At 40.5% G+C, this 15,137-nt stretch overlaps 1 protein-coding gene across 3 annotated transcripts in view; it reads left to right on the forward strand.

Annotated features, from left to right (window-relative positions):
* The window catches only part of SLC2A9 (solute carrier family 2 member 9), a 153,994-nt gene extending 141,221 nt beyond the window's left edge, over positions 1-12,773 (forward strand). Inside the window, exons 12-14 of one of the 3 annotated variants that reach the window (XR_005599482.1) lie at positions 4,796-4,860; positions 6,600-6,665; positions 7,353-7,434. Coding sequence is in view for 2 of the 3 variants with exons in the window: in XM_039541736.1 (XP_039397670.1) it covers positions 7,353-7,610 (258 nt within the window). In the remaining variant the exon portion in view is untranslated. Of the gene's footprint in view, positions 1-4,795; positions 4,872-6,599; positions 6,666-7,352 lie in introns of those variants that run through there. The other 2 variants (XM_039541736.1, XM_039541738.1) reach the window with 2 other exon arrangements.
* The last annotated feature ends 2,364 nt before the right edge of the window (positions 12,774-15,137 follow it).

Genomic DNA, 15,137 nt, shown 5'->3' on the forward strand with positions numbered 1-15,137 from the left:
TTTTTTATAATGGCAAAAATCAGTACTCAGCGTCTTTCAGCATTTGATGGGGTAGGGGGAAGGTAATGCCTATACTTTCTATCTGTGCACACACTAATAACCCTACACAGGCTTGGAACATTTTTGTATCTTTTATCCGGTTGAGAAGGTACATTGCATTTTCATCAGATTCTAATTCTTGTTTCACCACTTAGCACATCTTGGACTGAATCCTGGGAGGTATTTGAGGGCGCTGAACTGCTGTTCACTTCAGTGGAAGATCAGGGCAGTCAGGATGGGCTCCTTAATGCCCACCCTGCCTATATGATGAACAAAGCCCCCTAGTTTTCCATTTTTCTGCTCTTAGTCTGATCTTCATCAGTTGCAGAAAATATAGAGGAAAACAGATCATCTTCAGACTTCCAGAAACAAGCAATAGGGCTGGCTGAAAATATTTTTCCCGTAGGAAACTAGACCTTTTGATCAAATGAAATTTTTCACCTTAAAGTGTCTTCTTTTCTCAAAATTTTAAACCTGAAAAATTAACTTTTTGGTTTTGTTGTTTTGGGATTTTCAGCCAAAAAGTTTGGTTTCAGGGGAAGGAGGAGGTTTGGTTTTCTGATGAAAAGTCAAAATTTTCTGCGACTGGAGAGAACATTTTTTACAAGAACTCAATTTTTTCAACACATTGTTTTGAATATACTTAAGCCAGTATCTGCTTTAAATGTTTAAAATAATTACATCAAGTGGAAATAGATTTTTCCTTTTTTCCTCCCCAAATTTTTTTTCAATGAGTAGAATGTACATAAGGTGGTCTTCTGTGCCACTCCCTCCTATTGTTAAACCTGCTCCAATCCTACAAACCTTTTTTCAGGCATGTAAACTTTATTGACATCACTCAGTGAGAGTATTCATGTGAATAAAAAGCTGTAAGGTAAGATCTATGAGGCCTAATCCAGAGCAGTGCTGAATATCTGTGATTCTCTTTGAAATCAAGGAGACAAACTGAGGCTCAAGCTCACTTTCTACTCATACAAATTCCCACAGAAGTCTAACTAAGCAAAAGATCTTGGGATTTGACTCCTAAATATTTGCAGCTAAACAGCACCTCACTGGATATGGGGCCATATCTAGCAAGGAGCCAGTGATATAAATACAATACACCGCTACCTCGATATAACACCACCCGATATAACGGGGCTGCACACTCCGGTGGATCAAAGCAAATTCAATATAATGCGGTTTCACCTATAATGCGGTAAGATTTTTGGGCTCCCAAGGACAGCGTTATATCGAGGTAGAGGTATACAAGGAAGGGAGATTACAGACATCAGAGAAACTAAATTACAGAGGTGGGATTCGTTCCTATAAACACCATAAATGCACATACAAATAAGAGGAGAATATAGGTAATTTCAACAGGATAAAGACCCAGCCCTTTATCCTGTCTGATCTATCAACATCTTTCCTGTAGCAGCCATCTACTCATACTTTATCTATATATTATCTTATCTTTTGCTTCACATAATAGTCACATAAGATTTGCCATGATTTTCCATGCGTAATGAGTTCATTGGTACATCAAGACCAGTATCCTCCATCTGGCACCAATGATGGTAGGAGGCTTGTGATGGTAGGAGGCAGGGCTCAACAGCTCACTTCCACTTCGTTTTATATTCCTCATGGTTCAAGGTTTCAGCCAGCCAGTGGCTGGGGTCAGAGATTTTATTTTCCACCAATGGATAATGGGAGGGGTGGTTTGTTTGTGGGTTGTTTTTTTTTTAAATCTCCTGCCTCTGAAGTATCAGAGATGGCCACGGCTGCAGTTGGGACATTGGGCAGTGTGGGTCAGGGCTCTGAGGTGGCAACAAACATTCTCTCTCTCAGATGCTTGCCTAGCTGGTTCTTCCTCACATGCTCAGGGTCTAACTTATCACCAGATGTGGGGTCGGGAAGGAATTTCCCCCCAGCTCAGATTGGCAGTGGCTGAGTTGGCAGTGCAGTTGCCTTCCTCTGCAGCATATGGGTGTGTGGAAATTGCCAGGATTATCTGGGTCTCTCTCATTGTAATGGGCCTCAAGCACTAGTGTACTTCAGTCTCACCTATTTTCTGCCTGTGGCAGATAATAGTCTAATCTCCTGTGGACTGTAATACTGTGGTCTAATTTTGGTTGTTGGATTTAGTGTGCAGGTGCTGGGCAATGTTGGTGCCTTGTGATATACAAGATGTCAGACTAAATCTAGTTGTCCCTTATGGCCTTACTAACAAAGACTAGCACAAACATGTAGGAAAAAAAATCAAAGTCTAAGGCACCTAGCAAGGAACATAAAAGGCAATAAGGAGAGGCTCTATAAATACATTAGGGGCATGAGAAAGAAGGAAAGTGTAGGTCCTCTACTTAACGGGGAGGGAGAGCTAACAATAGATTACATCAAGAAGGTTGAGGCCAGTTGAGGTCCCAGAGGACTGGAGAAAGGCAAACACAGTACCTGCCTTTAAAAAGTATCAGAGGGGTAGCCGTGTTAGTCTGGTTCTGTAGAAGCAGCAAAGAATCCTGTGGCACCTTATAGACTAACAGATGTTTTGCAGCATGAGCTTTCGTGGGTGAATACCCACTTCTTCGGCTTGCATCCGAAGAAGTGGGTATTCACCCACGAAAGCTCATGCTGCAAAACGTCTGTTAGTCTATAAGGTGCCACAGGATTCTTTGCTGCCTTTAAAAAGAGGAACAAAGAGGACCTGGGGAATCAAAGCCTAACTTTGATACCTGGAAAGATACTAGAACTAATTATTAAACAATCAGTTTGTAAGCACTTAATGGATGATGGCATGGGGGGGAAGTTGTAACCATGATATCTTGATTTTTAGTAAGGTTTTTGATGCAGTCCCATGCACAAACTAGGGAAATGTAGTCTAGATGAAATAACTTTAAGGGGGTGCAAAACTGATTGGAAAACCATACTCAAAGAGTTATCAGTGGTTTGCTGACATATCTAGTGAGGTCCCACAGAGGTCAGCCCTTGGTCAGGTACATGTCTATATTTTCCTTAATGACTTAGATAATGGTAATGGAGTGAGAGTCCACTTATAAATTTGCAGATGAGGCCAAGCTGAGAGTAGTTGCTAGAACTTTGGAGGACAGCATTAGAATTCAAAATGATCTTGCAAATTGGAGAACTTATCCGAATTCAATAAGATGAAGTTCAATAAAGACAATTACAAAGTACTACACTTGGGAAGGAAAAAAATCAAATGCAAATTTACAAAATGGGGAATACCTGGCTAAGGCAGCAGTACTGCTGAAAGGGATGTGGGGTTTATAAAATAGATCACAAATTGAATGAGTCAACAATGTGATGCAATTCTGAAATTAATTAAACAAAGTTAAGGCCAAGTCCTGACCTCCCCAGTGGGAGTTTTCCTACATAAAGATTTCAGAATTTAATCCCTGCTTTATACAATGGTGTATGCAAAATTTATTCTGCCAAATGTTTTCCATGAAAGTGCAGAGTCTAGCAATGGTTTATCCTTGAGAGGAGTAGTGTAACTCCCTTTAATGGACTTGGTTCCCACTTGATATACTATCATCATATGCTAAGTATAGCTTCTGGCAGTATCAGAGGAGCTTTTAATGGTTTTTGTTGTCATGATATTTAAATAAGAATTTTTTTTAATGCCAAGCTATTACATGAGACTTAAGAGATACATTATTACTCTTATATATCTCATCTTTCATAAAGGATCAGCTAGTTTTAAAGAACCATTGTGATTAAATGTACCAATGAGGATAGTACACATTATTATTACTGCTACAGAAATGCCAAATGTTTCCAGTCAGGGATCAAGGCGCCATTATACTAGGCCTTGTGCAAACAAATAGTACAAAGCCAGTCTCTTCCCCAGAGAGCTCAATCTAGGATTTAAACAAGACAGCAGGTGAATAAACAAAGACAGGCATAAAGGTGAGAAAACAAGGTAGCAGAAGCAAGAGGTGCATTTGTATAAATTAGTCACAGGTATTTGGCTGCCAGCCTAATCAACGCAACACATTATTAGTTTGTAGGCACAATGGCAAAGGTATGTTTTATGGAGAGATTTAAAAGAGGATGGCAGGTGAGTAAATTATATGATCCTTCTGAGTCTGAGCCAGCCTATTCTTAAGTTACCTCGAGCCCCAGCCTGCTTAAACATGATGAATCATCCTTGTGCTAGAGAGTGTGATGAGTCATCAAAGGTGTCTTGTAATAGGCCCAATGCCATTCAACCAGGGTTTAACCAATCCACAGGCAAAGACCCATCCAGGTGATCCTAGCTCCTAAAAGAAGCAGCCTGTCCAATCTACTCCACATTACTACCTGGCTGGAAGCTCTCTCATTGCCAGTAGCTTCATCTCACTGCACCAGCTGGCCCTTGTTCCTGTTCTAGTCATGCCGGTTTCCATGCTAGATAGCCCCTACTTCATTCTGTAGCAGCCAGCCACCTAGTGCTGTGACAAATACAAAACTGCAACCTTATTAAACAATTCCAAATGCTGAAAACTCCAATTCAAAATTACAATGCTCAAGATGACAGGATAACTTATGGAGACATTGTGAAGTTATTTTTCATAGCTATTAAATCCATTTGTTTCTGTCTGTTCATAAGCTTGAAAGCCAGATCTGCTTCCTTACCAGAACATTTCCCCTCATTGCACGTGTACATGCTCTTATTGCTGGGTTTTTCCAGGAGTAGTAGACTGCTAGGATTTAATTTATTTTTGGAGAGAAAATTGCTGATGCATTCAGGGGTTCTTATTCAGCTTTCCTTGCACTACAGAAGTAAATAAAAGGGCAGAGCCAGATGATAAATTATCCATGGAAACATTGTGACTAGCCCAATTGGTAATTCAGCCACAATATTAAAAATGACATTGTAAGAAATCTCTTGTATTGGACTTAGCCTTCACCAGAGTGTGTCTTGTTTTGCATCAGTTGTGACACCCATTATTTAGGTGATGGTAACTGAATGTGACCTGTAAAATAGTTTTAAGGCATAGTACAAACACATGCCCCACGCCCCAAAGAGCTTGCATTCTAGAATGCAGATGTGGGACAACAAATGAGGGAAGGAATATACTATAAGGTTGGGGAAAGTCAGGGTTTCATAAAGATTGTGTGAAATTCTCATCTGTTCTTATACACTTAATGAGCAGTTGTAAATGTGTATATATACACACATCTTAGCTCACTTCTTGTAGGCTTCACAGCAGAGATGAGTTTTTTCAGCAGAATTTGAATGAGGAAAGGGTAGTGGCTTGGGCCCAGGTACACAAATGAGACTTAGGCAAAGTGACACAGAGCTTCACAATGCTTAACTTTTAGGTGCATAGAAGAATCACTGGAACCAAATGGTGATCCATGAGGCTTAGTTAGGCGAGGCTCTCTATACAATGAATGGGGAGGAATAGATACCATATAATGTGATCCACAAAAGCCAGCAGGCTAGGCAGGGAGCTGCTCAAGGCAGCCAATGGGAGATGCTGAGGAGATGGGTGCATGCTAAGCCCCACCCCTCTGAAGGAGATAGGCACCTAAGACCAGGTTTGCAGGGAAGAGTGTCTCTCTGCCTTTGATCTGCAACCAGGAACCCCCTCCTGGAGTCACTTGGCTTAGGCATCTAAGTCAACTCTATTGAGAATGGGTTAGGCACCTGCCTCACTCCCCACAAAACAGCTGCAGGGGGTGCCCACCTTATAACTTAGTCTAGTGATTAGAGCACTCACCTCGGATGGGGAAGACTTTAATTCCACCCTCTCAGCAGAGGTGAAAGGTGGGAGCTTCCTGTTCAGATCCTCTCGGGAGAGTGTTCTAACCACTGAACTATGGGATATTCTGAGGTGGGGTTCCCTCTCTCTCTCCTGTTGAAGCTGTTCTACTGTGACTAAATACATCACTAGGCCAGGCAGAGTGAGAGCGACTCTGAAGTCGGGCAACTAGGGTATCAGTGGGGGAGAGGGGAGATTGAGGAGCCAGTGCCCCTGCTCTAATCAGTCTTTGTCTTCTATACAACTTGCCTTTTAGCAACCTCTGTCTTAGAAAAGTGTGTGTGTGTAAGTAATGTCTAGTTCCCCCTGTATTCTTTACTCATGACCACATGTTAGATGTCATTGAAAATCTGCAAAGCTATTATTTTATTAGGGCTGCATCCAATGCTTAGTTCTAAATTTTGCCCTGTGAATAAAAATAAGTCAAAGAGTTGTTCTGGGTACTGTACACATCTGTTTTGAGTGTATGAAGTTACATAAAAACAGAGAAGGGAGATGTTTCAAAACTCCAGTTGATATCCTGGCCCCACTAAAGTCAATGGCAAGTTCAGTGGGGCCAGAATGTCAGTCTGTGTTCCCAGTTTAAAGAAACTGTACCTTGCAATATTGTCACTCAAATATGACAGAACATTTTGAAAAATTAATCTAACAAAGGTCATTTAACACCTAGCAGTATAGAAACTCTGTCATTTTGATAATATGCAAGTCCTACAATCTGGCTAGAGTTTTCATGATAAACTATTGATCACTTTTTTTGTACAGTAGAGCATTTGCAGCAGTAAAATCTGAAGCATGTACATTTGGATTGTATTGCAGATCACTGATCTTAGTTAATCCTTGCAATGGTCTCTCTCTTTTCTTATGAGAAAAGTAGATCTTACGGTAACATCTTTTCCTCTATAATACACTCTATAACTTTAGAAACGGGGGGGAAGGGGGAGGAGGGAGAATCTGTTTGGCTTTATAATCTCAAAACTTTCATTCAGCTCCCTGAGGGCTGTGACAGATTCTTAATATTGTGCTAACCTAAGTACAATGGGGTGCTACTAAAAATATTGGTCAGCATTTTCAAAGCTAGATGTTTTAATCCATATTTAGGCACCTAAGTAACTGGCCTGATTTTCAGAGGTGGTGAGCAACCTCGGGTCCCATTGAAGTCATGTGAGTGACTCCACCATCACCTGCTTTAGAGTGCAACATGCCTCAGGAGCACCTTGATTGCAACCCTGTGATCCTCTGCACTCCTGCTCTGGCCCTTAAGTAAGAGCCCTGGAGAAGGTTGGAGGAAGCTCTTTATACCCTCCCTTCCTCATGAAGTAACTGAAAAAAATAGCATGTTTAAATTGGTAATGACTTGCTCTGCTGACGTGCAATTAATGCAACCTATTATTGTACTTTATAAAAAAATTGCTCCAGGTCTCCCACTCTAAATGCAATTCACCCAGGCTGCTGTTCTGTATGTTCAATGTACTGTTTCTTTCAAAACAATTCCCAAGCATTACTTATATTCATAAGATTCTTGCCTCTTTAGTATCTGTAATGCTGGTTTTGTTCGTTTTCCGTTCACAGGCTGGACTACGGACATTTTGTTTCCTGGTGTTTGCTGTCGTCTGCCTTGCTGGAGCTACTTACCTGTTTTTTGTCCTACCCGAAACAAAAAATAAGACCATTAATGAAATCAGCCAGGCATTTGCCAAAAGGAATAAAGTGACTTTAGAAGGGCGGGAGATGAGCCAGTTTCCATCAGAAAGGAAATCAAGTGAAGAACAAGAACATAACTTCTCTTCAACACTGGAGAATGGTGAAACTAAAAACAGTATACTCTAAGAATTCAGTGTTCTTTGTATGGGGGAAAAAAAAGTAGCACAGATTTTGCTTTGCTGGTTTGGAAAGCATGTGATAATTCTAGCAGTTCCGTATTTGTGTTATTAATACCCCTGTGTATGTGGTTGTGTTTTGTTTTTGTTTTTTAATTCAGGGGACTATGAGCATTGGGTAAATCAGTGGCAGCTGGGAAGGTTCTGGAGGGAAGCTGATATATGAGGGACAGACATCTGGTGGGAACAAGACCCAGAGTTTCCAGGAAACCTGTGGAAAGGATCATCAGGTGGATGGAGTGGGATGGGATTAGGACTAAGAGAGGGAAACTGGATTAGCACTGGGAACTGGGTGGAGGGATCCTGAGCAAGGACTGGCTGATCAGCATGCAGCTAAAAGCAGCAGCTGCATGCCATCTTGCATGGGTGGACCTATATGCTAGTGGCAGAGATTGGGTGTGAGGCAGTGAATGTGAAGAGAAGGAGAGGCAAGTTTATTTCTTAGCTTTTCCCAATATGCTGTTAAAATTGCACTTCAAAATGAAAGGGGCACTCATGGTATCTTTCCATCTTCATTTTTAATTTTAGCTGCGGTTCCTCATCAGACCCTCTCTCTCTCCCACTGTCTCCAGAAGATGGAAACTGCAATTTGTTTCCATAATTACTGACATGCTTTCTCCCTCCATCCCACAAATACCGGCAAGAGCACTGGATTGCTCGCACTGTGTTTCTATTGTTTAAAGCAAACAACAGTGAAGCAGTTGTTCTAAAAACAAAAACTCTGCCTATTCTGAATTCATATTCTGAATAGTGGGCTCTGGGGAGATAGGTACAGTAGAAGAAAAAATAAACATTGAGCTGTCCGGACTTGAAGAATAGTAATATTTTTTTAAAAGCACAAGTTCTATTTTCAAAAGTGATTTAGGAGCCAAAGTCTCACTGAAGGCCTATGGGACTAATGCTCTGAAGTGCCTAAGTCAGTTTTGAAAATAGGGCTTAGGCTCCTAAGTCTTTTAGGTGCTTTTAAAAATGTTACCCAATATCCATTTAATTTCATGATAGAAAAACAGCAGGGGTTTGTGATGTTTACTCTTCCTGAGTCTTAGTGTTTTTTAGGCAAGTAATGGCTCACTTTTTTTAAAAATATTTTTCAGTTGTTTTCCTTTAATTCCTTAACTACCTAGGTACTACAGGGATAAGCACTTTCTAAATAAAATAATAAATCCCATCATTTTATATAAAATAAATCCAAAGTACTTAGCAGTCCTGGGGATAAGTTCCCAATGAGTATGTGCAATCTTTTAGGGTGAGCCATGTTTCCCTATGGGCTATTTTGCACAATGCTAAAAGTGTAAATTTGACATGTATATTTTATTTTTTAAAATTGTTCTCAGATGTTTGCTTTGTTTTTTTTCAGGTTTTAACCTAATATGTTTTTAATCATAACCTAAAATAAGTTGTTGCCAAATAATCTATACCGTATGCAGTGTTGTTTTAGTCATTTTGGATCCAGGGTATTAGAGAGAGAAGGTGAGTGAGGTAATGGCTTTTATTAGACCAACTTCTGTTGTGGGGAGAGAGAAACGACCTTTCCAATTTACACAGAGCTTGTCTTCAGGTCCAGGAAATGTACTCAGAGGGTACTTCAGTTGGTCCATAGTAGCTGACTTGGGCTCAGGCTATGGGGCTGGTTAATTGCAGTGTAGATGTTTGGGCTCAGGCTGGAGCCTGGTCTCTAGGGCCCTGTGAGGTGAGAGGGTCCCAGAGCTCAAACTGCAACCTGAGCTCCAACATCTACAATCACAATTAAAGAGCCTCTTAGTCCAAGCCCCATGAGCCCGGGTCAGGTGGCACACACCAGCTGCACGTGTCTGATTGCAGTGTAGACATACCTAGAGTGTCACTGCTAAATACAAGGTGGAACAGATTGTTTAGCATAAGTAGTTAACATACATTACAAGGGATTATTCAAGGTGAGGTGGCCAGTTACCACCTGTCCAGTTATAGGAGAAGGAAAGAAAGGGTGGGGAAGAGGAAGCAATAATCTATATAGTCTCCCCTCAGTTTCTCCTCCTCCTCCCCCCCTCCCCCCCAATGACTGAAGACATGTTAACTGGATACTTCATCTTGAATGATTCCTTGAAATATGTGGTAACTACTTATGCTAAACAATCTGTTCCACCTTGTATTTAGCTGTAACACGGAACACATTTCCCAGACTTGAAGAGCTCTGTGTAAACTCAAAAACTTGTCTCCCACCAACAGAGGTTGATTCAGTAAAAGATATTACCTCACCCACCTTGTTTCTCTAAATGCAATATACTGTGATTTGTATATTTGTGTACATACTATATATTAACCATTTCTAGAACTTAATTACCCAACAGAGCAATTTCATTGCTGGGTAATAGGAAAGAATGGTTACCAGGTTATACACGGGGTAGCTACTGACAGTGGAGTTTTTGCTGCTAAAGAAAAATGTAATGAATCAGGATTATGCCGATGGAGAATAATATGTTAGGGCTAATCAAATCTTTAGGGGGGAAACTACACAGATATGTTTCCTTAAAGAAAGTACTTGAAACTACGTAGCTTTTATGTGCAGTGTGTGGTTTTATTTGTCTTTATTTCTTGGGGTTATTTTGGTTTTTGCTACATGGGTTTAAAAAAAAAAAAAACAACCTCAAAAATCACCAAAACCAAACCCAGTGCTGCTGGGTTGGTGAACAATACTAACATTTAAAATCCCCCTTCAAGCATAAAGGCCGGCCTTCCTTCTCTGTCTGATAGATACCTGGTGGGAGAATCAAGCCCTTTTACTCAACTTGAGGGGTACCTTACATCACAAGTTGGGCTTGCTCTCAGAGTAAGGTACTACTCCACTTGACTTAGGTTTCATAATTAGGGTCTTAATAATAACAATTATTAAAATACTTCATGCTGCTCATCTTCTAAGTACTTGGTAGGCATTAATCCTTGATAATGTTGACATTTGATAAATTAACACTGCATTGGCATCCTGATATCAGTCTTACTGAACTTCTGAAGCAAGGTTTAACCCTTCAATAATTGAATACAACCGCTAGCACTCATTTTGAGCTCAGCTATGCAGGTTCTTTCAGCACCTTTTTAAGACCCAAATGTTGTTCACCCCTCTCCTGCCATGCATACAAAGCATGTGTAAATGAAGCTTGGATAGAGGATCAGAGAGGGGTCAGGTGGAAGCTCCCTTCACAACTAAGGGGCTTTGCTAGTACTAGCAACTAGGGCTCCTACATCCTCTCTATGTGAAGGTGCCATGACATATAGCTCCATTGGCCCCTCTCTTGCCTCAACCTAGATGTGCACACATGCACTGCAGCAGAGAGAGGCATCATAGAAGAGTCTCCATGGCACATAAGGAGTGCAAATCCCTTTGTGTACCCCCCCACCCCCATGTCCTGTCTCCTCAGAACTGAATCACATCAGTTCTGCTGAGTTTAGGGCCTTCTGGGCTTGTAGGATAGGGAGCTGTGGGGGTGCACTTAGATACCTGTTGATTTGCTCCAAATCTTTCTATAAGAGAGCAGTACAGAGTGAGAATAATGTCAGCATCAGAGAATATTAGTTCAAACATTCCAATCACTGGCTAGGGGATGTGTTTATAGTATATTCAAGCTTGGTTTCTGGGAACACCCAAGATTTGCATAACTCCCTCATCTCTAACCCCTAGGGTGGTTTTGAATTGTTCTCAAGTATTGCGTAGCAACATTTTCCCCCTTCTTAGGGTGCTATAACTTCAATGATCAAAGGATAGAATGTAATATGGTGACCGTTTTTCACTGATTTTTCTATTTTGGTATATTAAACTGTCTACAGCCAAACCTGTACATTTGTCAATGAATGTTCCACTTGTGCTTCTGTTTCGCTATATTTGGAATCCAGAATGGGAAAATGCTGGACTGTGTGTCTTTGTTTTTAAAGCATATTAAAAATGGATTGTAAGTGTGTGACTGATGAGTGAAATCTATATACAGTGAGAGCCAGATAAAGTATAAGAATTAAAACCACAAAATGCCAGGTTCGGTTTCATTTCTGGAAATGAATGTGAGATTATCCAAAGTTGAATGTAAGGTATCATTACTCAGTTTCAAATTGTAAAGCCCACTTGAGTTTTCATGTGATTCATCATTAAAATCTATGTACAGTCAGGCCTTGATAGTTAAGTTATTTTTCAAACTCCATAGCTGGTTAGGTCAAAGTTCTTAAAGAAAAAAAATTCATATTTGGACCTGTTTGTATATTGACAGAATACTTTGCCATCATTCTGATTGTAGCAATCAGACTAAATACATGTTTGGATTAGAATTAAAGATATAAATCTATACACTAATTGAAGATAAATGTTCAAAGAATAGGTACCGAACTAAAGATGTGTGACTTGGGTAAACATTTTTCTGAAGATTTTTTGCACAGAAATTGTCATTTGTTTTAAGCAATTTTGTGGCTGTTAGAGCTCTTCTTTCTATGAAATTCAATTAAATGGCTATTTTCTCAAAGATATCCAAAAATTTTAGATCTCAAATTTGCAAAAATTAAATTCTGAAATGTCATACTTAAAATTCTGAAGCCAATTTTCATTTAAAGGATCCGTATTTTAGTGGAAAATATATTTAACACTATAAATGTTGCCCCATTTTTTGTCTTGAATTAAATGCAAAAGCTTTAAATTCAGCATAGTTAACTCTTTCTTTGTGACTAATTTTATCATAACATACACAAAAAAACAGTTATCACAACTTGGCTGAATTATACCAATGGCTATTTTGCCCTACCATTCTGCACAAAGGAAAGTGGATAAAATTAATGTTTTTGTGGGATTTCCACCATCTTGGTTTGTCTTTTGGATTAGCTCCAGGAAACAGGTTCTCTACAGGTTTTGGACTCAGTTTAGCCCCAAAACAATAAAGCAGACATAGAACCACAGTTGTGAATCCAAACTCACTGGATTCCAAAGGCAGTATGCAGATATGAGATTCCATTTTGCGTCCATCTCTAATTCTCTTTGCAGGAATGTCAGGACATTTGGACACACTTTTACTTCAAACAAGTTAAATTAAAGGGACTAGGGAAAGACTAGGGCAGTGGTTCTCAAACTTATTTTTTTCCACTGACCACTTGAAAATTGCTGAGGGTCTTGGTGGGCCACTTAATAATCTTTCCAAATGTTGTTTGTACTATTAGCTAACTATTGTAAAGTGCTTTGAATAACAGTGCTATATTAAAAAAAAAAGTTTTTTGTTGTACAAATAAAAGCACACAATTCATATTTTAATATCAGTAGTCTTACCTTTCTAATGCAATGGATGTGCCCTCTCTCCCCGCAGCAGCAGCCCCCAAGCTGGGGCTGGGAAAGAGTGGGGTCTCTCCCCCGCCACAACAGCCACAGAGCTGAGGCTGGGAAGGAGGGCCCTCTCTCCCCAGCAGCCACAGCCCTGGAACTGGGAAAAGTTGCCGCTTTCTCTGGCTGCCGCAGCCCTGCACATCCCAAATTCCCCCCACCCACTCTTCTCACCCCACCACCTATTCCCACCTACCCCATATTCCCCGCAAGGCCGCCACCTCACCTTACATGTGTGTCTTCTCCAGGGTCCAGGCACCTAATTGGAGCCACGCCTCCACAGCTCCACTAATTAAGGTGGGTGGCCCTTCATTCTCTCATGTGCAGCTGCCCAGGTGTGCACCTTAGAGGAAACTATCCTTGGACCAGCTGAATGGAGCTCGCAGACCACAGTTTGAGAACCTCTGGACTAGGGTAGATGTTGATAAGAGGTAAATGTAATGGATAAGATTTGATTGACAAGAAATTTATATAACTAGTTTACTTAAGCAACGTTCTTTCAAGAATGGCTTTATATTTTAAACAGGTGATAGCAAATCATTTGACACCTTGATCCAAAGCCCATTGAAGTCAATGGGAGTTTTCCATGGACTTCAATAGACTTTGGATCAGAACTTTTAAGAGGAGACGAACTGTACAATAAATCCATACAATTTAAAGCCGAAGTCCCTGCCCAGAAGAGATTACAGAATGAGTTGGCAAATTCAGTGGGGGCAGGCTTGAGGGAGAGAAGGATAAGGGTGGTTATAACAGTAAGTTTGTGAGGTCACACACACCTGCTGAACACATTTTAAGAGTTACTTGGGCTTCCTTTTGTTTTGAGATTATGGTTTACTAGTCTCCCAGAAGTATATTTTGAGGATGGGATATAAATGGAGAGAGTAGAGGTATGGCCTTCAGGACCAGAAAGGGAGTTCCAGGGGTAGGGGGCCACATTCAGTATTGAACCAGTAATTGCCTCTTTAGATAAAATAATGAATTAACAATATTGTCTTGGCTGAATAAGAGAGAATGTGTGTGTTGTCAGGGAGTACAAAGGCAGTGAGCCAGAGCAAGCAAAAAAAGCATCGCTTCTGGCATTTGAAAAAAAGGGAAAGCTGAGTTTGTTGCGCTAGGGAAAGAACACAAAGCGGGAGATGTCAGGAAAACTATGCAAAGATAATTCCCAAAATGGTGAAAATGTAAATGCTTCCCTATGGGATCAAACAGACACTATTCTACGGTGTGCTAGGACAACATTCCGATAAGAGAAATGGGGCAGATTGGCCTTTAGTGGGGAAAGTAATTTTTTTTCCCCCTCTTTACCTGGGCAATTGGCAACTTATATGGCAGCAGGCAGTCAAGAAATGTGCCATTCTCACCCCCTCATATTTGTTTCACCTTTGCCCAATTTTATAAATAATTTTTCATGTTGGTTTTGAAAGAAGGAAGGAAGATGGTAAATAGCTACTTAGAGGAAACAAACAAGTGAAAGGGTATAAAAGTAGATAGAGCCTACAAAGGAATTCATTTAACATCTATGATGATGCATTAAGGGAAGTGGTTAATCCCTTTCAAGGCCAAACCTTATTGAAATACATGTATAGAATGAAGGTAGCCTTGTCAGCTTCCTTTTAGCAAATAAAAAGGGTTGTTTGATCCTATGTAAAAAACAGGAATGACTATTCCAAAACCATAGGAAAAATCCATCAGATTTTGTTCTCTAGGGGATAACTACTCCTCTGAATCTTACATTAAAATAGTTTTCAGCCTTATCTACACTATACAGTTTTGTCAACAAAAGTCAGGTTTTGCTGACAAAACTGGAGGTGTGCACACTACACTGGTACTTCTGACAAAACTCTCCTGCTTTGCTGACAAAATCAGACCACCTCAACAAGAGACGTAGAGCTTTTTGTGGGAAAGTTATAGCAACAAAAGTGTCAGTGTAGACACCAGGCTTGATTATGTCACTGTAAATGGCCTCCAGGAGGTGTCCCACAATGCCCATCCTGACTGCCCTGGTCAGCAGTTCAAACTCCGCTGCCCTGCACCCAGGCTTCTGCGCCTCCCCCTTGAAAGGTCTGGGAATTTTTGAAATTTCACTTCCTGTTTGCTCAGCATGAACTGCTCACATGACATCTTCCCAGCTAACCATGGCAGTTCCACGCAGCAAAC

This window comes from Mauremys reevesii, linkage group 5 (genome assembly GCF_016161935.1).
Source record: "Mauremys reevesii isolate NIE-2019 linkage group 5, ASM1616193v1, whole genome shotgun sequence".
In the NCBI taxonomy this organism is placed as follows: Eukaryota; Metazoa; Chordata; order Testudines; family Geoemydidae; genus Mauremys; species Mauremys reevesii.